The 24,004-nt window shown below is 50.9% G+C and overlaps 2 protein-coding genes across 3 annotated transcripts; both read right to left on the reverse strand.

Annotated features, from left to right (window-relative positions):
• Positions 1–613: 613 nt before the first annotated feature.
• Positions 614–2,250, reverse strand: GH1 (growth hormone 1). Its single transcript, XM_037069913.1, has 5 exons — positions 2,247–2,250; positions 1,814–1,974; positions 1,511–1,618; positions 1,138–1,278; positions 614–850 (listed from the first exon to the last, which is right to left on the reverse strand). Exons 2-5 carry the CDS (start codon positions 1,895–1,897, stop codon positions 647–649), a joined length of 537 nt encoding a protein of 178 aa, XP_036925808.1. The 5' UTR covers positions 1,898–1,974; positions 2,247–2,250; the 3' UTR covers positions 614–646.
• Positions 2,251–18,210: 15,960 nt separating this feature from the next.
• CD79B (CD79b molecule) lies at positions 18,211–21,665 on the reverse strand. Of its 2 annotated transcripts, XM_037070209.1 has the most exons (6): positions 21,498–21,664; positions 20,764–20,814; positions 19,532–19,837; positions 19,208–19,326; positions 18,908–18,949; positions 18,211–18,795 (listed from the first exon to the last, which is right to left on the reverse strand). In XM_037070209.1, exons 1-6 carry the CDS (start codon positions 21,562–21,564, stop codon positions 18,697–18,699), a joined length of 684 nt encoding a protein of 227 aa, XP_036926104.1. In that variant the 5' UTR covers positions 21,565–21,664; the 3' UTR covers positions 18,211–18,696. The 2 variants fall into 2 exon arrangements, with proteins under 2 accessions (XP_036926104.1, XP_036926105.1); XM_037070210.1 differs by lacking the exon at positions 20,764–20,814 and having other exon boundaries at positions 21,498–21,665.
• Positions 21,666–24,004: the final 2,339 nt, after the last annotated feature.

The raw sequence follows: 24,004 nt of genomic DNA on the forward strand, positions 1-24,004 counted from the left end.
GTCAGACGACAGAAGAACGGCCTAAGGTGGATGAGTGGTTTCTGGGCCAAGAAATGAAGCTCTGGGGTTCTGATTATTTCAAGTTTCAGCTACTCCCCAAAGACTTATGTGACTAAGTGTAAAATATTGAGAATAAATACCAGTGGCTCCTGTTTTAAAGAAAATGCATTATAGCTCGTAAAGAAAATCTGAACTTTTCAGGAGGATTAATTAGGAGGGGGATTATTTGCATTGTAAAAGGATTCCTGATTTTGTAAAATCATATTTGGATAATAGAGTTACTTTATGGGTGTGGTCCTGACATATGGATGCCCGGGAAGCTGGGACCATGGACCTAAGGAGCGAACTTGGTGTGTAACAGAGAGGAGTGGATGTCTCAGCCTCTTTCTAACCCAGGAAGAATTGCTGGGTCAGTTATCATTCAGGGGCTTGGTTCTATTTAATAGAACCCATGGAATTCCTGCAGGTTGTCCTCCCAACCGTCCCTTGCCCCCTACACACTCCCCCATCCCATTCATAATAGAATGATGCCTACTCAGACATTATGATGCAACTTTACTTTATTAGGAAAGGGTGGTGGACACCGGGGTGACCCTTTACAGGGTCAGGGGAGGCACTGGGGAAGGGTCACAGTGATGCCCAGCGGTTAGAAGGCACAGCTGCTTTCCATGAAGCGGCGACACTTGGTGAACCGCAGGTATGTCTCGACCTTGTGCAGGTCCTTCTTGAAGCAGGAGAGTAGCCCGTAGTTCTTGAGCACTGTATCATCACTACGCAAGTTCGTGTCAAACTTGTCATAGGTGGTTTGCCTGAGGATCAGCCCAGCCCGGGGGCTGCCGTCTTCCAGCTCCTGCAACAGGGAAACAGAGAGAGACTCAGTCCTTGCTGGCTGCTCCCCTTTCCTCCTCCGCATCCCTCCCTCCCTCCAGGATTTAGAGAAAGGCGTGGAGGGTTCAAAAGGTGAAAGGAGGAGTAGGACTGCTCCAGGGTCAGGGCTGAGCTGTTACACAGACAGCAGCAGTACCTCTCTTGCCAGTGCACGGAAGTCCCCCACCCCTCAGCTAAGCCAGTGGGGCCTTCTGGCTCCGGGGGAGGGCAGGCATGGCCCCAGGGTTGGGCCAACAGCACCATCCCCACCCGCATCAGGACTTGGATGCCTTCCTCCAGGTCCTTCAGCTTCTCGTAGACGCGGTTTGAGGTGAAGACCCTGCTGAGGAACTGCACGGGCCCGAGCCAGGACTGGATGAGCAGCAAGGAGAATCGGAGCAGCTCCATGTCCTGCGGACAGGGGTGTGTGGTGGACGCTGGCAGCCCCACCAAGGACGGCCTCTGCAAGCCTTCCTCTGCCATCCCGCCTCCCACCACCACCCCCCGCCACTTTGGGGAGGAGGCAGCCCAGGGCCCAGATTCAGGCACAGCTGCCCAGGCTCCTGTGGAGAGATGGGGCCCGGCCACCTTCTTAGAAAGAGGGAGACCTCTGTTCCTTGGCTGGGCCACAGAGGCCACTCACGGATTTCTGCCGAGCCTCCTCCTTGCCTGTGGGGGCCGGGATGGTCTCCGAGAAGCAGAAGGCAGCCTGGATCGAATATCTCTGTCCCTCTGGGATGTACGTGCGCTCCTGGGAGAAGGAACATTCGCCCAGGTCTAAGCCGGTGCATGGTTCTAATTACTGCTTTTTTTGGAACCTCCCTCAGTTTATACTCACCCAACAGCATCTTCACTTGGATAAAATCACCCTGAACTCATCAATTTTTCCCATTATGTTGGGGCCCTTCCAGTCCCCCGCCCCTCACTGGCTTCCTGGGTTGCTTACAAACTCTCTGTAGGTGTCAGCAGCCAGTTGGTGCAGGTGCTGGGCCCGGAGCACAGCGTTGGCAAACAAGCTGGACAAGGACATGGTGGGGAAGGCGCCCACCTCCTCGGGCCAAGGCAGGCAGAGCAGGGCAAAAACCAGGAGCACGGAGGTCTGGAGGCCTAGAGAGAGATTCGGAGACCAAGGGTGGGCCCCAGAGAGGAGGCAGCCTAAGTCTCCAGCCAGCCCTTTCCCTACCCCAGGGACCTCCTTTTCTCCTCTCCGTCCCCCAGGGACTGAGAGCATTTAAAACTGGACCACACGTCTGGGCACAGATGTCTATGCTCACATTCAGAAACCCCAAAGCCCAGGGTCAGTGCCCCCACCCACCTGCAGGCCCCCCCTATTGCCCCTCAGTACACAGCAGGCCCAGGGAGATTTTAGGGGTACCTACCTGCAGCCATCACAGCTGGGTGAGTTGTCCACAGGTCCCTGAGCAGTTTGGGGAGCTGGGTCCTAGGATCTTGGAGTCGATCCCTTGCAGACCCTTTTATACCCTGGCCCCATCTCTCTCCCCCTCTGTCCCCACCTGTTTTCTTTATGCATTTATGTATAGGCCCATGAGGCCTCTGCTGATGGATAATTTAGAACCTCCTCCCACTCATCCTGTTCCCGCTCTTCTCCTGGGGTCATGCCCCCAGGCTTGTTCCCCTCTCCACGGTCATCACCCCCGTGAGGGCTGCACACCCAGGGTCTCAACTAGAGCAATTACCCAATCCGTCCTCTTTTTAAGGGGTGGGGTGACAGAAGGGAGTGGTCTGAGTCTTGCCGTGCAGTTGTCCCCTGGGGTGAGGAGGGCCCACCTGGTCCCTCAAAGGGACACATCCTGTGTCAGGATGGCTGTGCCTTCAGAGCTGCGTCAATCCCTCCCTTGCTATATCCCTTTTCTCTTCCCTGTGCAGTTTCCCTCAGCCTGCCACAGTGAGTATGTGTTTTGAAAAGGGGTCAAGAGAGCCATAGATTCTGCAGTTTCTGGGCACAGTTCAGGCCCAGATTCTACCTTCATCTCGCACCATCTTCAGACCACGCCACCACCTGGCCCTGCCTCTGGCAGCTGGATGCAGTGCTAATATTGACCACTAGAGGGCACTTGCCACACACTGCCCTCCCTTTCCCTGAGCGTTGGGGCTCTCTCCCCGGATGGGTGGGCAAAGGACCAAAACTTTAGGTATGGGGGCTCCTTTGGACCTGCACAGAGATGCAGACTGAGAAGCATAAATTCCAGGAACAGACAGATGCCACAAGTGCTTCCTCTCACAGCCCTGTCGCCATCAAGGAATCACAAAGTTGGACGAGAACTTGAGAGTTTTGATTCTTGTCCACAAGGCGGGAAACTCAGGGTACAGCATCCTGAAAGATGCTCTCTCCACTCATTGTAGTCTCTTCCCATTCTGTTTTCTCCTTTTAACATCTGTACAGAGTGTATTAGGTTGTGAAGAGCATGCCTGTGCGTTCTCGCATTTGAACCACTCCATTCTATGGGGGAAGAGACGGAGGTGCAGAGAGGTTGATTTGCCCAGGCCAAGGCAAGGCAGCCGATCTCCAGGACCTCTTCTGAGGTTGCGCCATCCCAAGCCCTTTCTCTCAGACTGGGTGGGTGTCGCCTAGTGATCTGAACTTCACATCCTTCTGAACACAGGGATCCTTCCTCGAATCACAAGGGTCCCTTTGCCTCATTTTGTCCGCTCCTAAAGGACAGGTTGTTGTCCCTCAGTTCCCCGGTGAGGACGGCCCAGAGACACTGTGCGCATGTTAGAGACCACACAGCAGGCGAGGCGAGGCAGGGATCGGGAAGGCTGCTAGCACAGCTGCCTTCCACCTCCTGGTGCCCAGGGTCCTGGCTATTGCAGTCTCTGGATGCTACCAGCCCCCAGGGATAAGAGCAGGAAAGAACACATTCTCTTTGTTTAGACCTTTTGCCCCTTGAGTCTAAGAACGTTTAGCACTTGACCCTGTGGAAAAACAAACAAGCCAACTCTTCTATGGGTGCTTGGTTATGGCCTTGGCAACCACCATTGCAAAGTTACCCCCATGGTCCACAATGTGCGTACTTGTCCCTTGCCACCTCCCCCTTTGAGGACGAGAGGGTAGAACTCCCTTTTCTCCCATCATTCCTGAATCGTTGCCCAACCATGTCTTTGGTTCGTTATCTGCTGGGAGGACACTTGGGCCTGTGGGAGCTGTTTTCCAGGCAGGACTGTTGGAGGAGCAGGGTGGGGTGTCATCAAAGCTACAGGCTCTGAGGAAGGTGGAGACAACCCTTTCTCATTCTTTTAACTCCTCCAAAGAGGAGGAGCCAGGTGGGAAGTGGAGGAGGGTCTCTGACCTTCTCACAGCCTTCTACCTCCCCTGCCACTCCTTCCTCCTGTCACCTGGGGGAGGGAGCTCTGATGCAGAATCCCTCATGACAGGCTTCTAGCTACTGCTGGGAAACCTTGTATGTGAACTGTGGACCATGGGAGAAAAGCCCCAGGCCTCCCCTTGGTGTGAGGATATGAAGCTCAAGTTGGGGACTGCTTGAGAGCCACACAAGTGTGGCACAGAGGTGTGGCTGAGGCTCCTCACCGTGTAGGTTACTGCCAAGAACAGATGGGACCGGCCAGAGCAGGGTGTGTCTCCTCTCACCAAACCCACTACTGTTGACCCAGAACGAGGTTGACCCATGGGACTCTGGGGACCCTTGGGGATACACCTTTTCCCAAAGGTCACCATGGCTGCAACTACTGGACCCAAAGAGGGAAGAACTAAAGGGTGTGGAGTGGATGCTGGTGATCATCTCCTCTGGTCTGGTCTGGACCTCTTCAGGGCTTTTAGTGATGGGGAACACAGACATGATTAATTGTTAGCAGAAGATAAACTTTGAATTAGATGGGATTTTCCCTCTAGTGCAGGAAGTCACCCACCCTTTCTTGGGGCACCACCTGGGGCCAGAACCCTGGCTTCTCCAGGTTCAGAGACTGCCCCAAAATGACCTCTGCTCGGTGGCCAGCGGGGAGAAGCTCTGGCTAGCACTGCTGAGGTTGACCTCACAAGGCTTGGGTGATTCCCACATTATCTTGGAATCTGTGAATTTCGGTGTGTTAGGAAACCGTTCATGTTTCCATACTTAACCATCTCTGGGTTTTCCGGGCCTGTTTGGAAACTCTCAGATCTGTACTTGATCCAAAAGTGGCCTCTTTTAGGCTTCAAGAGGTCCTTCGAAGTTCAAGTCTGTGGGGTTTAGGGCCATCTCATTATTCAGAGCCATGCTGGCCCTGATCTTAGTGACAACCTCAGAGGGACTGGTGGCACCTTTCTCCACTCTCCCTTGGTCACTCGAGGCCCACACTTCCCACGGCTCAGTCTGTCCTGACTCCCTTGAGGCCAGAGTCTGAGATTGCCCCCAGGACAACATTACTCACTCTTTGCTTCTGTAACTGAACACAGGCCCAGCTGCCCATCGCTTCAAAAGCCAGTACTCAGGAGGCAGGTGCTGATGTAAAGGAAAGTGGTTTTGTCCAGGTGTCCAGTGGTTTTGTCCAGGTGCCAGCCCCCTGGAAGATGAGGGACTCTTGTCTCAAAGCTCATTTTGGCGTCTCAGGCGTCCTGGCTAGTTTGTATAGGGGAACCATGGGAAGAGGGAAACTAAGGAATTTCTGGCGATGTGCAGTTTCTGAGCTGTGCTCTTGGGTGTTTCAGTGTTATCTCCTGTGTACATCATCATGTAGTTTCACGGCTCCATCCACAGGTTCCCTGCCAATATCTGGAAACAGGACGTGCAGGCAGTGTTTCTGCTGGTTCTGACATGAGTCACTGACGATTGCCCAATTTCTTGTGGTCAGGGTCAGTCCTTGGTTAAGCAGGAGCTGCCACTGCTGATGTCTACAAAATACTTATAAGGAAAAATTTAGTACATGAATCTTCTGGGTGTTTGTTAGTACAGCCTATTCTATAATTACCACCTGATTAGTATGTTATGTTCACTCCAGTGACTGTTACAATTCCCCACTGTCAATTCTTCCTCCATATCTAGGGAGCCACTGATGTCCTCTGAGTGTTCTGGGGGAATGAAAAATTTTAGCCTGTTGTAAAGCAAAATTCCATGAATTAAAAACAGATATATATATATTTTTAGAGGCACCTGTTGAACAGATACAATTTTTTTCTGGTGTGAGGAAACCAAGTCATAAAGAGTTTGAAACAATAAAGGCAAGCATTGTAAAGAAAAGAATGGTTAGACCTAGATTAAAAATCCCTCCTAATATGAACTTGAGTCCTTGTGGTGCTCATGAAAACAGACTCGCAAACCAGCCTCCAGTTCCCCCAAAGAGAGGGGTGTGATGGGCCAATGTTTGTGGAAGCCAAGCAGCCTGTTGCTTGGGTGTGGGGGTGCTGGTTTCCACCTGAGCTGAGGTGTCAACGTGAGTACAGCAGGAAGAGTTGGTGGTGGTCGTGCAAACCCCTCCTTGTTCTGCTGGTATACAGTCTAAGCTCATTCGATCGTCTAAGGTGACTTTGGCTAGAGAGTCCAGAGATTTCTGAATATTAGCAAGTAAGGTGACAGTTTCATTGGCTCTGGTGATTAAAGTCTTAGAGAGACTCCAAAGTACATGCCGACTTGCACCAGGCTAATACAGAACACCTAACGAGATATTCATCACTGGCTGGGATTTCTCTGGAGAGATCTCAGGCCGTTCGTGTGAACATTGATTGCTTGTCCTGGAGCCCCGTCTGCCCAAACGATCTTACTTGTTTGTAGGTCTCAGGAAGGAACGGTTCTCCTCTGGGGCCCTGTGGACAGGTTAAAACATCTGGAGTTGGGGCGCACGTTCCAGTGGGACTTGCAGGTGAAGCTGCTGCCTCTCAGGAGAAAAGGTTACTTGGGCAGTCAGTTTACAGCCGAGAGGTGGGACATCCCAGCCTAGAGGTGGGATACTCAGGCAAATAGAGAAAGTTAAGGAAGCTGTGTGATAACTTAAGGGCTCTGAGTGGGTATTCTGAAGCCTGGAGAGTGGCTTGTTGCTGCATTTGTCTCCTTCTCCCTACGACTGAGACTGTTGGGGGTTATTAGTCAATTTGGTGTTTGTTAGGGAGTACGCGGCTCCCGCGACTGCTAAAATTCAACCAATGTGTTCCTCACTGTCCATTGTACCTGAGGCTCCTGTGGGGAAATAGCGATGGGTTGGGCCTCCTTGTTTATCATCTGAGTCACCATCTGCCTGTGTGTCTCTTTTTATTTATCCATTTTTCCAAGCCTGTTGCTAGGCACCTGAGCTTTCCACCTTGGTAACCTTCTGTACAGGTAGAGACACATGCTTCTACCATCCTTGCTCTGATCCTGTCTGTGTATAAGTGAAAAATAAAGCTTTGAAGACAACTGAACTAGAGTTTAATGTCCATACTGTGTATTAGGGTCTGTTGAAACACAATTTCTCCCCCTGAAATAACCTTCATTTTTATTAGAGCCACATCAAGACTAATTCATTTACTGCATTACGTCCAGTCTCAATTCCGCCTGATTACTTGCCGAAACATAACTGGAATCGCGATTGATCACAAAGGCTTTCTGAAATGTACTTTGCTGGGATTTCCAGATTGAGCTTTAATTAGCTGCACAGGGCAGGAAAGCCAAGCCACCCAGTTGCCATAAGGGATTGCCTGAAATGTAACCTATAACTTCGGGTGAGTTCCTCAAGTTCTTGAGGCCCCCCAAAACGTCTTGAGGTTCTTCCTTGCTATCTCCCAGAAAAGCAGCCTTTCACCCCTTACTTAGAAAGACTTCCACGAACTGTATGAATAAGCAAGGTACCACACCATTTCTCCAAAGGGCTTTTATTGGCTTCAAAGTCAATCTTCATTTCTTAAACTTTTCTGGTGACATCTGTAGTCTAGGCATGTCGCTCTCAGACATGACATTCCAGTCAAAGTCTTTGTTAATAAAATCACAATTGGAAACTGGCTTTATTTGTCCTGTTATGAAGAAATCAAATTCTTATTGGATTTATGCAAACAAACATATTGCCATGGAAATAACACTACTTACTCATTACAAATTTCCAAATTCCAGAGAGACCAAGTAGGGAGAAAAATATAAATGCCTCAGTATTACTTATGAATGTATAATTTACCAAATTGCTTTAAGAAAAATAAACAAGTTTCCTCATTTCTAAAAAACAAAAAGATGACAAACAACAATATTTTCAAAAAAGCTACAAAAACTGCAATCATTTTCAGGTCATTCTGTCTCATAATTTATTTTTGTTTATGTTGATTATTTGCCAGTATTTCTGTAGATCCAGATATCCCATAGAGTTCTAATAATCTTCATCCAGTTAAAAGTATGATCTGAAAATGTTTTCTCAGAAATACGTACTTTAGAGTAAGTCAGAGTACTTCTGATGGATCTTACAAAGATGTAACATATTTATAAATGCATCAGGGTAAAACAATGACTTTTTCTAAGTGACAAAAAGTCTTAAAATGACATGGTTATAGATCTGATTATAATGCAATTGATCAAGAAATTTGCTTTCCTGTAACAACATTTTAAGATAACAATTAGAATTACAAATGAAAATATATCAGAACTCTGTGGACTCTTGGAGATTTTTATATAATCTCTAGAGCATCCACTTGAATAATAAATACATGTGTATACAAATGTTATTGAACAGCAAGTGGGGTCCTGTTGCCTGTTGCCACCCTCTGGGCAAAATTCCAGAGGGAAAGGTTTGGTGATAAAGGAAAGGAGTCGTTAATCTAAAGGGACACAATTTTGGAATAACAGCTCTCCACATGCATTAGTCACTTAAGTCTACCAGACAGAGTAGAGTAGAGTCTACCTTTAACTCTTCAGTTATAGCTTTAATCCTTAAACCTATCAATCAAGGCTAAACACTAACACCTGTGTTCTATTAGTCCCTGGTAGGTTTTTGTTGTTTTTTTAAAAGATTTTATTTATTTATTTTTGGAGAGGGGAAGGGAGAAAGAGAGGGAGAGAAATGTCAATGCACGGTAGCCCACAGGACTGGGGACCTGGCCTGCAACCCAGGCATGTGCCCTGACTGGGAATCAAACCAGCAACCCTTTGGGTCACAGACTGACACGCAATCCACTTTTATCTTATTTCTAGAGGGTTAGTTTATAAACAAAAACAACATAAGATAGAAAAGCTACACAATTTTGGGAGAGTGGCAGGCTTCTGCCTCCGAGCTTGTCTTCTCTGGGACACCCAGAGGAGAATAACCCCGCCACCCTCTGCCAGGCCAGCCCGATCCTGGGCCTCACCCAGAGTTTCTTCCCATCCCAAATACTATCTGTTCGGAAAAGCAGGCAGCCCTAGCATGATTATCCAGGCAGCTCTGAGGAAGAAGAAAGAGCCTGAGAGCCAGTCTCTGTCCTCTTTTTATTTTAAATCTTCTCGCCCATAATTCCATGGGCTCTGGAGGCATTCGACTTCCCAGCCAATCCCGTCCTAGACAGTTTATCATTGCCTCGGGCCAACTCCTCTCATGGCCCCTCCTTTCTCTGTATTGAAAATAGAACATTGTTTTTATTTCTTTATTTGACAAAGCTTCCCACGTCCTTTAAGCATATCAAACAGGCCTAATTAGTTCAAAAGTTCTCCTTCATAAGGAGAAAGGACAAACCCCCACGGCATTCCGGGGACCCACTGGAATGACCCAAAGCCAATTTTAGGTCAAAACAAAGTCTCTTAAAATTTAAACCCTGGGAAGGTTGTCAGACATATTTGACCAAAAGATTATATATTATTATGAAAAATATTAAATTATGTATTTACTCAAAATGATGATAAAGGTATCAAACATAAATTCAGGCCAACAAAACTTTAGTTCTTATGATAAAGAATATGGGTTTTTAGGTAATCAAGTACCTGATTAACACAATGTTAACACATAACGATCTTTTTTAAATCGACTCTTCGATTTCTAGGCAGAAAGAGGAAAAACCTTTTCCTTTTTAACAGACTGAAGAAGAACCAAAGATATTCTGTACTAGCTTATTTTGATATTTAGATTCATCTCCCTAATTAAATTCATTATTCAGCTTAACTATATGATTTCCTCTTAAGATCTCTCCTTAGAAACCTTCTTCAATTCGCACACTCTTTGCAATGTACATAAATCCTCTGGGACTTATACAATCTTTCTGCAGTTTAACATCTAGTCCCTTTTAGCTTCTTAGCTCATTCAGAAATAACCAATCTTAGAACAAATTATTTTCTCTTCTTTTTCAACAAGTGTTTTTCATAGGGAGACTCAAGAGTTAAAGATTTTAGCCTTAGTTAATAAGTTGAAGTGACTAATGCATGTGGAAAGCTGTTATTCCAGGAACTGGAATGCAGGACCGTGTGACTCCAGGAGGTGGACTTGTGCCCCAGGGTATGTGAGCCATTGTGTTCCCAGGAGGAAATGTCCTTGACTCAGATAAAGAATTGTTGATCAACAGATAAAAAAATACTAGAAAAATACTAGTCATACTGCAACTCTTATCCAATTAAACTTTTCCCCAAGCCTCTTACCTACCCTTTCTTCTCCTTACAAAAGGGTCAGCTTGAAATGAGATGTTAAGACAGTTTTTGAGGGTACAATAACACTCCATCTTCTCAGTTGCTGGCCAGCTGAATAAAGCATCCATAAATATTCAATCCTTGTCTCTACTTACTGGTTCTGGTAGTGACAGGCAGCATGAACACTGACTTTTCTGGCTTCATTTTCATATTTTATACTTTGTATTACCAAATCATACAATTTCTTTCCAACTTAATTAGAATTCTCAATTCTTAGAAATCTTGACTTTTAGTGACAGTTAAAAGTAAGTAATTGGCATTCTTTTTTTCCTTAAATTTTATTTATTTATTTATTATTTTAAAACATTATTTATTTATTTATCTTTAGAGGGGAAGGGAAGGAGAGAGGGAGAGAAATATCAATGTATGGTTCTTCCCATGTGTCCCTCACCCAGGAACTGGCCTGCAACCCAGGCATGTGCCCTGACTGGGAATTGAACCACAGTTGTTTGGTTCACAGGCCTGAGCTCAATCCACTGAGCTACACCAGCCAGGGCGTAATTGGCATTCTTTAGATTGATATTTTTATGAATACATTTCAAACTATTTTTATTTAAAAATTTATTTACTTTTTAGAGATATGGGGAAGGGAGGGAGAAAGAGAGAGAGAGAAAGATCAATGTGTGAGAGATACATCAATTGGTTGCCTCTTGTACACTCTCAACAGGGGACCTGGCCAGCAACCCAGGCATGCGCCCTGACTAGTAATCAAACCTATAACCTTCTGGTTCACAGGCTGTACTCAGTCCTCTGAGTCACACCAGCCAGGGCTCATAACTTTTAGAAACAGGTTGTTTTTCCATTGTCAAGAGGCATACTCCAAATAAAGTACAAGATATATTTATTAACAGATGCAAGTCCATTTTCTAGCTTCTCTGCAATAAGAAGTTAAAGCAGGCAAACTCAGATCAATTAGTTTTTCAGTATTCTGTTATTTTAAAATATCTATATATTTAATAGTTTTCACCATTTAAACCCAGCAAAACCCCAAAGTTGCAAGTCACCCCAGACTTTGTGCACCTATGTTTAGGTGTGTGTGTGTGTGTGTATACACACACACACACGTATATAGTTACTGGAAAGCTTTATAAAAATTTTTCATCTTAGTTACATCTATTCATTAGTTCTTAATGGTTATTACTCAAGCCATTTTCTTGAAAAATTCTGTAACAGAGATAACATGAACTTATTCCTGCAAACTCAGGCAAAACAAACATATATTTTATGTTAACAACTTAAAAGATATCAATTAAACTTAAACCAGCTTTAATAGCAAATATTTTTCCAGGCAACATACTCCTGAAAAACAAAAAAATGTTTGAGATAGTTCCTATTTATTTACCATGTGTATATATATATATATATATATATATATAGTATTATTAATAATTTTAGAGAAGAAAAGATTTTTATGTTTTTGTTTGTTTGTCCTTTCCAACTTTAAAGAAGCTGGAGAAGAGGCAGGGAAGATAGGCTTGGCTGGCTTTAGCCACCTGAGTTTAAAAGTGCCCATTTCCCTCCATTATGTTGAAATGGGCAGTTGCCCCTGATGCTTTTATAGCATGTGGGGGGGGGTGCCATTGTTCCTGGGACCCAGAGTTGCTTAAAAGACTTGTCTCCTCATTTTTCTCCTTTCCCAGTTTACAGTCTGGGAGGCAAGTGAGATCTTCCCCCCCACACTTTGAACCATCCGTTTAAATCCTTTCCGAGGAGAATCCTTATAACGTAACAACATACAAATTTGCACGTAAGAGATCTCATCCCATTTACCAAACATCTGGCAAAACAGTTTTAATTAGTCACTGACTGACAGTGGTCAATTGACCAGTCAGCTAGAATGGGACCTAATGAATTCTCTGATGGAATCAAGACCAAGCTGTCCACTTCAAAAGAGAACCCAGACAACACCTGGAGCAAAGACAAACCTCCAACAAGGAGCGTTCTCAAACTAAATCCTCTGAAAGGAGGGACTAGGACAGTAGCAAGAATGACCTTCACAAGTGCTGTTTTTTTAAAGATTTTATTTATTTATTTTTAGAGAGAAGGGAAGGAGAAAGAGGGAAACATCAATGTGTGGGTGCTTCTCACACACCCCCTACTGGGGACCTGGCCTGCAACCCAGGCAAGTGCCCTGACCAGGATTTGAACCTGTTGACCCTTTGGTTCACAGGCCCACGTTCAATCTACTGAGCTACACCAGCCAGGGCTACTTTCACAAGTTTTAAATGGCACAACACCCTGATGACAACAACAAAAGATTCCCTGTGTAAATGAAACAGCAAGGAGCAAGTCAAGTCCTTAAAAGTTAAGACAGCAAGCAAAGAATGACCACAGCCAAAGTTTCACTTCAGATGGACAAGAGCTCTCAGAGCATTCCCAGACAGCACAGACAGATGAGAGCTTTCAAACAGAACAAAGATTCCCGGCCCAGAAACCCGCAAACCAGAACACTAAAAGCGTGCTCCGAATCCCACACCTGCGACCTGGGATTTTTCTTCGTCACTGGGCTGTGCCTACATTGAGGCAGCACCCATTGGCTCCTACGAACTCCCACATGGTTCAAAGAACCCAGACAGTGGGGCTGGGGGCCCCTGGTTGTGCACACCAGGGACCGCACCCAGTTTGGACTCATCAGCCCACCAGTAACCTGCTTCCTCTCCCCAGCAAAGCATTCAAAGTCGACTGATGCCTTGAGAGGGAGAGCGGGGACAGTCCCCCAGAGAAAGACCTCACGGCAGCTGTTGGGAAATCCCTGCAGGCCCTGCCGTGGGGTCAGCCTGCCACAAGCAGCTGGGACTCCGGCCTGGGTACTCGGGGCCTTACCTGAGTCCACCTCATCCCAACAGAGTTGCCCCAAAATGTAACCCAATGTGGGTGCTTCTGCCCACCGCTTTGAAAACCAGTACTCAAGACGCAGGTGCTGATGTAAAGGAAAGTGGTTTTGTCCAGGTGCCAGCCACCTGGAAGATGAGGGACTCTTGTCTCAAAGCTCATCTTGGCGTCTCAGGCGTCCTGGCTAGTTTGTATAGGGGAACCATGGGAAGAGGGAAACTAAGGAACTTCTGGCGATGTGCAGTTTCTGAGCTGTGCTCTTGGGTGTTTCAGTGTTATCTCCTGTGTACATCATCATGTAGCTTCATGGCTCCATCCACAGGTTCACTGCCAACACTTGGGAACAGGACGTGAATTGCTAACACTTGTCCAGTTTCTGGTGGTCAGGGTCATTCCCTGGTTGAACAGGAGCTGCCACTGCTGATGTCTACGAAATACTTATAAGGAAAATTTTAATACACGAATCTTCTATGGGTTTGTTAGTACAGCCTATTTTATAATTACCACCTGATCGGTATACTATGTTTACTTCGATCGCTGTTACGCTTCCAGCGTGGGTCTGAACACCATGCGGATCACTCAGGGCATTGAGTCAAAGTCTTTAGAGGATATGATGTGGGGATTCCCGTGGGCTTCTCCAGGGGCGATGGGGGAGAAGACCAACATTCCTGAGTGCCCACCACGTGCCAGGCGCTGTCCTGGGTGATGAAGGGGGAGGCCCATTACGTAGAGAATGCTCAGGCGGAAAGAGATAAAGCAGTTTGCCTGGGGTCTCCCAGTTCCTGAAGGATGGCCGCCCAGAGCCTGGTGTTGCCACTGCGCCAAGCTCTTTAGAAGCCTCCTTGAGCAGAGACAGTGGATGGGTGCGGACAGAGCTTTGCTCAGCGCACTGCTAGTAGGGCAGCATCAAGTCTCCGCTCAGATGTTCAAGGCAGGTGGGGGCGATTGATTGCAAGGAGCTGCAGCCCAGAAGGAGGTCCATAGGCACCAAGAAAAGCGACAGAAAAACAACCTGATGTCACCCGATTTAATGAACCAAGCCACATCATCCCTCACATTTGTATTGCACGTTTCAGTGTGCACGACGTTTTCACTTCCTGTATCTCATCAGACCCCAGGGTGAGCCAGAGGGCTCAAGCATGGAGGGAAGGTCTGGAAGCGTGTTGTTTACAACTGGTTGAGGATCTCTGAACAACCTAGAAATGCACAGCAATCTCCGTAACTGGACCTACTAAGTAATTTTCACTTGGTACCTTATTCCCCAGGGACAGGCTGACGGAAAAAGCAGTCGTAAGAACCAAGGTGTGTTCAGCAGCTGGGGGAAGTCTGGGGTGCTTACCTGATTGGTGACTGCAGCTGGAAATAATTTCTGCCTCCTTTCACCTTATTCTGTGGTTATGTGTGGGCATCTTTTTTTCCCTTATGGGGCCGTTGCTTCTTTGAGGCTGGATTCCTGCCATTCACTGATTCATCCATTCAATCACTCATTCATTCGTTCATCCTCTTATTTTTGAACTCACTGATTCGACAAGTCATTATTGCTCCTTCCATTTTCCAGACATCATACCAGGCAGAGGGGCGTACCGAGAGGATCAAAAAACATGATCCCTTCTCTGCCGGAGCACATGCTTGGTGGATTGAGTGGTTAGGAGGACTGTGCCAAGGAAAGAACTTGGCCAGAAATATCCACACGGCCAGAAATGATGAGGCAGGCCACGTTGTGTCTCAATGTCCTCCTCATAGTAGAGTAATTCAAAATAACAAATACAGCCCTGGTTGGTGTGGTTCAGGGCACTGTGTGCTGGCCTGAGCACCAAAGGGTCGCTGGTTCAATTCCAGGTCAGGGCACATGGCTGGGTTTTGGGCCAGGTCTCCAAGTGGGGGGAGTGCAAGAGGCAGCTGATCAATGTATCTGTCACACATCGATGTTTTCCTCCCCTCTTTCTCCCTTCCTTCCCCTCTCTCTAAAAATAAATAAATTTTAAAAAATGAAATAACATACAAAAAAATAATAACAAGTAGGGGATCTTGCAATGCACAGAAATATTACACGAAAATATTTAAGTGAAAAAGTAGACAAGGCAGCGTGTGGACGTGGATCCCAAGCACACACCAACATGCCGCACGGACCCGCAGCTTTCAGAACACGAGCCCTGAGCGCACCCTCACAGGGTGTCTAGCCCTCGCACTCGCTCAGTGTGAGAAAGCGGTGCTAGGCCCCAGAGAAAAATGTCTCTCTCTCTCTTTGTTCAGTTTGAACATTGCTTTAGGATCCATCTAAATGAGTTTTAACAAACTGCTCTGATTTCAAGATTTAATGCTTCTGTTCTTCGTGGAGTCACCTAAGTTTCAGAGAAAGGGCTTTTCGGTTAGAGACAGCAGCTGAGGGGCTCCAAGTGGCAGGTGTGTGGGGGCTGTTTTTGTTTTTGTTTGCAACTGAGTCACCGGCAGTTCCCGGGGAGGGGGGGCTATAACCAGATGCCGCGTGGACAGCAGCGACAGATTCGGGAATTCTACCGATGTGGGCCTGAATCCAGGTACTGAGGTCCTCTCAAGGGAGCAGAGCACGCACGGACAGAATCTGGGACCCCCAAATCCCGCGTGCCGAGATGGTCTTCGAGGCCCTTCACAGGAGAGCCTGCCAGACACCTGCTGAGGGGGAACGCCACCTGCCAGTGACACCCAAACAGGGGCAGCGTTTCGCATTTTGTTTTGTTTTTCTCTCACCTCCAATCTGCTGGAAAAACACCCGAACCCTTGCTCAGGGTGCGCCAGGCCCAGCAGCACCTGCAGTGAGAGGGCAGGAAGTCAAGCTAGAACGGAGGAGGAAGCAGCCTGTGCTCTCCCCAGGGCCCCAGGGACTGGGCTGGATTCCCCCAGTGGGCAGTGAGGCATGTGCCCACCAAGGGGCCTCAGGGCTGCATTCTGGGGCAGGGGGAAGGCCAAGCAACAGCCCAGCTAAGGCTGGACCCCTGGAAGATGCCAGTGGCTCCACCTTTGGCCTATTAGGAAGGAGTGGGGCCTTTGAGGCTTCGGGACTGGTGAGCAATGGGAAACGTTGGCAAAGATAGGACCCTTCCCAGGGTATGCTGGGCTGAAGCAAGATCATGTAGATGAATTACGGAGTTGCTCGATAAAATTTTATTGGCCTTCAGAGGTGCTCAATATATAAATATTTGGGGTGTCCAGTAAAAGATGTTGGTTCACGTTCCGCATGTTGATTGTGGTGGTGGTTATACAAACCTGTACACGTGCTAGATAGAATTGATCAAACTATACGCTGAAGGAGAACAAAGTAAATTTAACTGTATGATAAAATTTTTTTTAAAAGCAGCATTCGATTCAAATCCCGTCCCTCAAGCAGGTCTTATGATTCCCATTATGCAGGCGCAGACACCAAGGCTTGAGACACTCACCATCCCCACCAGCATCACCCACCTCTGTTTCCACAGCCGAAGTCGGAGGTGACGACAGCCCCAAGCAGAAAACAGACAAGGGAGGCCTTCTGTACCATAACCATGAAGGCAAATGCCCTTGGGGGGTCTGGCGGAGAAGGCAGGCCTGGCGGCTCAAACGATTCTCTACCGACAACACTTCAGAGCGTTAGGGAAACTCAGTTAGTTATTCAAAGGTATTAAATGGTCTTTTGGTAAAGTCAAGGCCTCCCTTAACCCAGGGCAGCCCCAAGCAGGGGGAGACCCTGCAGTGGGGAGAAGTGAAGACTGCCCCCCACCCCCAGGGTCCCTGGTGGAGGTAGGAGGACAGAATTAGTGCCACTATGCAAAGCAGCCAGAGAGGAAGGGCTCCAGCTCAGTGGAGGCAGATGCCAAAACAAGCCAGGTCTCTGCGGCAGCCCAGAGACCAGAGACGGAACAGGCCTGGCCCTGCCTGGCCCAGCCTGGCTCCAGGTGGGCATCACTGAGCAGTGGGGACAGTGACTTGAATCCCAGGGCTGGGTGCCTTAGCCGCCCGCCCCACCTGGAGTTCCAGGGGGAAGCTGGTTAAAAACCGGTGCTGCTCTCACTGGTCCCCACATGCTGGTGGGCTTGGCTCTCCAGCTCCCTGAGGGCAGGGATTTCTCCTGCCTGGATCCAGAGCATGAATGGCAAAGAAGTGTTTTAAGGGTCTCCCCAAGGTCGACAGGGAATGGAGCACTGCCTGACTTTGCACTTGAGCTCCCAGCTGCAAGCTATTCCCAGTCACTCCAGCAGCTGGCATGTTGGGGCCCTAACTCGTAGAGCCCTAGGGACCACTTTGTGGTGACCTTGTAACCCTAGGAGGCTGCTGATGTGATGACTGGAAAATGAGGTCACCTGACCAAGGCCCCCCTCCCCCAAAGTTTACCACCACCAACCTCCTTCTTTAGGAGCCTCTCTTACCTGGCTCTGGGTCAAACAACAAAAACCCAAACTTCCAGGCTTGGTGGGGGCCAGCGGGGTGGGGGGTGTGGTAGAGGCAGGGGACCTCCTGCCCTCAGACAACTTCTAATTTAACTGGAAAGCAAGGCCAGTGGGGGCAGCACAAGGCTATAGCTAAGCCAGAGCGGCAGAGACTGGGGTCAGAACAAGGACCGGGCAGGGACTGGGGCGCTCTGGGAGGGCTCCCCGTAGGTGCAGGGCTGTGAAGGACAGTGGGATTGGAACGGGCAGAGGAGGGAAAGCTCCTTCAGGGCTGAGTCCCTGCCTCACTGAGCAGGACGCAGAGTGGGAATGCAGGGCAGCCCCAACTGAGGAGGAAGGCAGCTCAATCAGCCTTTCTCCAGCTGCGCTGGGCCCAGTGAGGGTCAGAGCAAGGAATAAGGGAGGACGCGACCACAGCTCCCGGCTGGACCTTCAGAGAGGAGCAGCAAGTGAGCCCAGGAGAGTCCACGAGCCCCACGGTCCCACAGGGCCCCAAACATTTGTGCTCAAACAGATACTCTCATTCACCCCATACCCATAGAGGTCACAAGCTTGGGTGTGGTTTCTTAAGATACATTGTTTATTCCATGGGAGAATGGGCTCCAGGCTAGGAGCCCCCGGGGGTGGGAGAGGGTAGGAGAGGAACGAAGCTCTCGGTGGCCCATCTGAGGCCAAGTGGGCATGGGCCTTGGCCCTTCCCAGGCCTCACAGGAAGCCGTAGTCTGTTTGCAGTTTCCAGACAAGTCTGTGCCTTCTCTGTCCTGAACGAGGCCTGGACCCCTGCGTAGCACTCCGAGAAGGCTGGGTCCAGTCTATCCCCAGAGAATGCCCTGCTCCACATCACTGGCCCCTGGTCCTTTCACTGCAGTCCCTTCGGCAAGAGCTGGGGACCAGGGGCTGAAGGGGCAGGCAGATCTGGTAGGCCAGCTTTGGAGGCCAACAGGGGGTCCAAGGGAAAGGGATGGATTGGGAGCCAGACGGCTCCGAAGCAGTCAGTGAGGGCCCAGCAGGCTGTGCCCACGGGGACGGGGAGGGCTGGACCCTCACTCCTGGCCTGGGTGCTCACCCACCGACCACTTCACCTCCCCTGTCCGCAGAGTCACTATGTCCTCGTAGGTGGCTGTCTGGTCAACGTTCAGGCCCTGGAGACATGGAATGGAGCTCAGGCCTTGGCCACTCCCCAACCACAGCAACAGATGGTACTGCTGACCACCCCCATGGCCCTCAGAGCTGGGGGTCAGTCCTGCTCCTTACCTCGTAAGTGTGGTCTTCCTCCATCCCAGGCTTACTGTCATCCTGGTAGGGCAAGAGATAGAGAGCAGAGTGGTGACTTCTCTCACCCCACCCACTATTGGACCAGACTAGGGAGGGTCAGAGAGATTGGTCTGGGGTTGAGGGTCAGGGGTGAGGAGTCAAGGGTCAGGGGGGAGGCTCATTCTGCAAGCACAACTGAATGAAGAAAGGAGCAAAGGAGCAGGGGAGTCAATAGGAAGACTCCTGACTGGGGAGATGGAGACCCTGCCCCATGGTGGCCTCCCCGCCCCCTGAGGTCACCTTGTCCAGCAGCAGGAAGATGGGCACCGTGATGAAGAGGATGATAAGTGTGGTCTGGATCATGATGATGCCATCTTTCAGCGCGTTCCGCCGCTTCAACTGAGCAAAGGTGCTGTATCCTAGTGGGATGTGGGACAGGGATGATGAGGCTGGGGCCCTGCTTTGAGCCTGCACCCCTCAGGACCTGCTGAGAAATTCTCCTGGGTGCTCCAGGGCCACAGCCATCTCCACAATGTGGTCCCTCACTGGTGGCACGCTGGGGTTGGGGTGGGGTGTGGAGGGCTCCCCCACCCCCACAGGCTGGAGGGCAGCCCCCACACCCACCCAGGACTCGAAGTTCAGTGCCACAGCCACTCTCAACGGTCCTGCCCTGGCACTCTTGCTGACAGAAGTAGATGCCGTTGTCCTGAAACTGGATGCCCTTAATGGTGAGGGTGGCACTGAGCGTAGTTTGGTTCTGTTGGATGTGTCCCGGTTCCACAGTCACCTCCTTGGACTCCGAGTTCATATCCCGCTTCCAGAGCCAGCTCACATGGCCCGGGACCGCCAAGATGCACTTTATTTCCACCACAGAACCTCGTTTCTTGGCCACAAAACGTGGGTACTGCCAGATCTGGGAACAAGGGCTTCCTGTGGACACCAAGGCCTGGATCAAAATTCTACCCAGTGGTCTCCCGACTGCTAGCCCCACCGTGGACCCTTACCCTGGGTGGCACATTCTCCTGGCTCAGCCCCCCGGTTTGTCCTTGCTTCTCAAGGTGTGGGGTAATCATGAGGCAGAGGTGTGGGGGAGTGGAGCCACGTGAGAGACCACAGGCCAAACCTCCGGACCCCGCCCCTTCCTAACACTTGATTGTCCTTTAGAAGGGCTCTAGAACCTTCGGATTCCTCTCCACTCTCATTACAACAGCCTGACCCAGGCCTCACACCCGGACAGCCTCCCACCGGCCCATGCTCCTACCCCCTCCCCGCCCTGGGCTGCTCTGCGCCAGCCTGAAATCCTCAGGGGCTCCCCCAAAATCCTTAGCCAGGCAATTGAGCCTCCCCCTGCTCCCCACCACTGATTCTCCTGCCCCACTTCCCTACATCGCCTTCCTCTACCTGCCTACGTTGACCTGCTCCCCTTTTTTTATTCCTAACCCTTCTTTCTTGGCTTGGCATGTGTTCCCCACCCACTTGCTCCAAGAAGCCTGCCCACTGCCTCACCATGCCCAGAGTGGCCCCGGAGAAAACTCAGCCTCTGTGCTATCAGAGCCCCTCAGGTTATGGGCTCCTTCTGGGGCTGAGTCTGACTCTCCAGCTTGACTAGCCCAGCCCCTCAGTCACTGGGCCTGGGACACTTGTCTAATGAATGTGACAACTGACAACTGGGCTGGAGCTTGGCAAGGGGCCTTGGAACCAGGCCTTGGAGAGGGAGACCCTAAGGAGGCCTAGAGATGGGAGTTCTGGATGGGGAGATGCAAGAGGACAAAGACACAAGGCACAGCCATAAGGGCAGTGACTGGCATGGGGCACAGGCATCCTTGGTTTCAGAAGGGGCAGGGGGACTTGCTGACCTCTGGGATTCTGGACAGGATCCAACATTTGTGCTGCGAACACAGTCTCACCTGCAGGTTGGGAGGAAGTGGGCGGAGTCAGGTCAGGTCCTCTCCTGGAAGCTGGCTGCCCCACCCCTCCATGCCCTCTGCCCTCTGAATTCCCAGGCCACTCCCTCCTACTTCCTCCTCCCGGATGGCGACAGCGACAGCAGCTTCTAGACCCCTTAGCCCTCCCCAGCTCTGCTCTGGAGAGACAGGAGTGGGGTGTGGTCACCAGGAGAGCTACCTCCTGGCCCCCTTCAGCCTTGAGCAGGCACCTGGATGAGACCAGAGGGAAGGCACAGCTAGAGCTCTCCCGTCTTCGTCCGGGGGGGACTATTTCTGGAATACGTATGTTCCAGGTCTCACTGGCGGCAGCCTCTCTCCTGCCTCCCCCCCGACGTAGTGTCCTCAGCGGAGGAACCACGCTCCTTTCTTCCTCCTTGGTCTGGCTCTTCCGCAGTCAGAACCACCAACCCCACAGGCCTAGCTCGGCCGCACACCTGCAGGCCGAAGAGGGGCTGGGGCCACAGACCCCTGGACCCATGGGCCTGGCTGGTCCCCACAGACCCAGGCCGCAGGGCAGCAGTCAGAAGGAGATGGGAGGCAGAAAGTGAGAGAGGCAGGAGGGTGCAGAGAGAGCGGGAGATAGCGCCAGTGGAAACAGAGAGACAGAGAGTAAGACCAGCAGGCCCCGTCCAAGGGGGCTGTACCTGCGAGAAGCATCAGCAGCACCAGCAGCCAGTTGCTGGGCACAGGGGACAGCTCCGGCCCGGCCATGGTCACCGCTCCGTGTCTGACCCCAAGCCCCTGATGATGACAATGAAGTCTCCTGCGGGAAAAACGTGTAACTGCCTGGGCTATAGCCTGTCCCCTCCCTGCCTCTTCCCCACCAGGCCCCTTCCTGCCATGCAAATCGGGGCCCAGGGGAGGCACCAGCTCTCTGGGGAGCCTGGGGAAGGGCGGGCTCTTTTGTCAGCTGTGCTGCTAAAGCTCAAAAGTCACCCCAGCTTGGGCAGCACAGCTCAGGTCTATGGTGGACCTCCCTGGGGGCTGGGACCTCTGAGTCTTCAGGACACTGTGTTTTCCTCCGTGCGTCTCCACACCACAGCTGCCCCAGGGCCCGCTAGCCGCCTATCCTGAAGTCTGGGTTCCCAGGCACTTGGCTGAACACACAGGGTCTTGTAGATGAAATGGAGAATGGTGTGGGGGTCCTGGGGGTCAGCTGTGGGCCCGGGCCAGGCACCGGGAGGGGCCCAGAGTGCAGCCTCTTGGCTGGAGTGCAGGCAGCCATGTTGGGGTTGATGGAGATTTGACCCAGTCGGGGTGGGTAAGGCAGCCAGGGAGGTTCTTGAGCAACAGCAGGCTGAGTGTGGCCCCTGCTTGGGAGAAGACGGGGTCCAGGCCCCGGTTCGAGGCCTCCCTCCCTCCCTTGGTGGGAGATGTTGCTGGGAGCTGCCGACAGGGAGAAGCTGAAGTAAAGAAGCCTGAGGGAACATGCACCCCTCGGCAGGCAGGGGCCTCCCAGGCCCTGAAGCGCCATCCACAGCCCCAGGTATCTTGGGGGGATGGGCAGGAGGCCAAGCTTGGGAAGCCTCCAGACTCCAAACTAAAAGGCTGTCTGGCTTTATCTCGGAGCCATAGTGATTAGGGTTTGTCTCAGTTCCACTTTGTGCCCCCCCGGGTCAGACCAGCCCGTGATCCTGAGCAGCCAAAGCTGGCCCGCTGGCGCACCTGAGCCAGCAGCTGAGCCCACTTTGGGACCTGGGTTTCCTGGTGGCCTCTTTTCTCTCTCTCGTCCCCTCTTTCTCTCTATTCTCCTAACCTTCAGGAGGCAAAGAAAGACATTCAATCTCATTCTCTTGCCACCCTTCATTTTTCAAACAGCCTGCGCTGCTCGTGGGTCCGTTTGGGTTTAGGGAGATGTGGACCCGCCTTCCACTCCAGGGTTGGCAGTGAGGAGGGCAGGGGTCTGGATGCTGCCCTGCGAGGTCTACACAGGCCTCGCCGGGCACGGGGCAGGGGGCTCCACTGGGGAGCAGGGCCCGGAGCCAGCACTACGAAAAGGGGGACAGGAGGGTTAAGGTTTCATCCACAGAGCGGCCTGTTCCTCGCAGCCCCAGATGTTCTTGCTGTTTCCAGATGTTGCAAATGAAAAACATTTCCCTGAAAAGGTGTCAGATGTTCAGCTCACAGAACAAACAGCCCAGGATTGTAAACATCACCCGAGGTCAGCATTGGGACCACGGCCTCTGTTGTCTGTCGGCAGAGGGGGTTGGAGAACCCCCTCCCCACCTGAATGGGGGGAAGTCCTGGGGGCGTCTTCCTTTAGCAAAGTACCTCCTAGTGATTGAGGTCTTGGTTAGCTTTGGGGCTTGTTTCCCCCAAAGTTGGAAGGATAACTGCAGAAGGCTTGGGGCACATACACAGGTGTGTGCGGGTGTGAACGCGCCTGGGGGTGCTACCCACGCTATGTGGCACAGGGCCTGCTCAGAAACTGGTCCTGGGGCCCAGGGTGACTATAAGGGGCACAAAGGCTGGGGGGCAGTCGACATCCTCCAAACACACACATCCACATGCCCCACGGGGGGCAGGGGCGCAGATGTGTCCTTTGCGCTCATTCCCATTGATACCAGGCAGGGATCCACTTTCAGGAGGGGGTGGAGGCAGGGCGGCCCACCGCCTACAGGGTTATTTGTCATTGTTGGGGCCGTGCTGTTCCTGCCCCAGTGACAACAGTACCGAGCTGTGTGCGGGGTTTGTGACGCCTTTTCTTTCCTGGAACATGAGGCCTCTGCCCCTGGCTCCCCTGGGCTGCACATCCCGACATCTGGCAGCCTCCCCCCGACCAGGAAGGTGGCATCAAAACAGGAGGCAGGGGGTTGGGGAAGCAAGAGGGACTCTCAGCAACCGTGAGAAGACGGGCAAGGGTAGAACCTCAGTTTGGAAAGAAGGGCTCAGACCTCTGCCCCTCACCCAGTCCACTCTTACGGGCCCCACTTGGTCCCCTGGCTAACCTCAGATCATGCTTATATTCCTGGGCTGTTGGTTCTGTTCCTGAGAGGATGCTTGCTGGCTAACAGTACGCAGGTTCAAATCCTGGCCCTACTGTGTGCCAGCTGGCAAGTCTCCCCAAGTTACCTGGTGGTTCTCAATGAGGCTGGTCCTGCTGCACTTCGGGGAGTATTTGGAATGGCGTGTCAGGGCCACTTAGGGACCA

Source organism: Sturnira hondurensis, unplaced genomic scaffold (assembly GCF_014824575.4).
Source record: "Sturnira hondurensis isolate 20B ecotype Veracruz unplaced genomic scaffold, ASM1482457v3 Scaffold0018728, whole genome shotgun sequence".
Lineage (NCBI taxonomy): Eukaryota > Metazoa > Chordata > Mammalia > Chiroptera > Phyllostomidae > Sturnira > Sturnira hondurensis.

Bases quoted from the DNA above. Each gene is read 5' to 3' on its own strand.
- CD79B (XM_037070209.1), bottom strand. From the start codon at position 21,564: ATGGCCGGGCCGGAGCTGTCCCCTGTGCCCAGCAACTGGCTGCTGGTG. The intron at 20,815-21,497 runs GTACAGCCCCCT...CCCAACCTGCAG, and splicing joins GCTGCTGATGCTTCTCGCAG to GTGAGACTGTGTTCGCAGCA. The intron at 18,950-19,207 runs GTGACCTCAGGG...TTGCCCTACCAG, and splicing joins TCTTCCTGCTGCTGGACAAG to GATGACAGTAAGCCTGGGAT.
- GH1 (XM_037069913.1), bottom strand. From the start codon at position 1,897: ATGTCCTTGTCCAGCTTGTTTGCCAACGCTGTGCTCCGGGCCCAGCAC. The intron at 1,279-1,510 runs GTGAGTGGCCTC...CCCTGTCCGCAG, and splicing joins AGGAGGCTCGGCAGAAATCC to GACATGGAGCTGCTCCGATT. The intron at 851-1,137 runs GTGGGGATGGTG...TCCCTGTTGCAG, and splicing joins GCATCCAAGTCCTGATGCGG to GAGCTGGAAGACGGCAGCCC.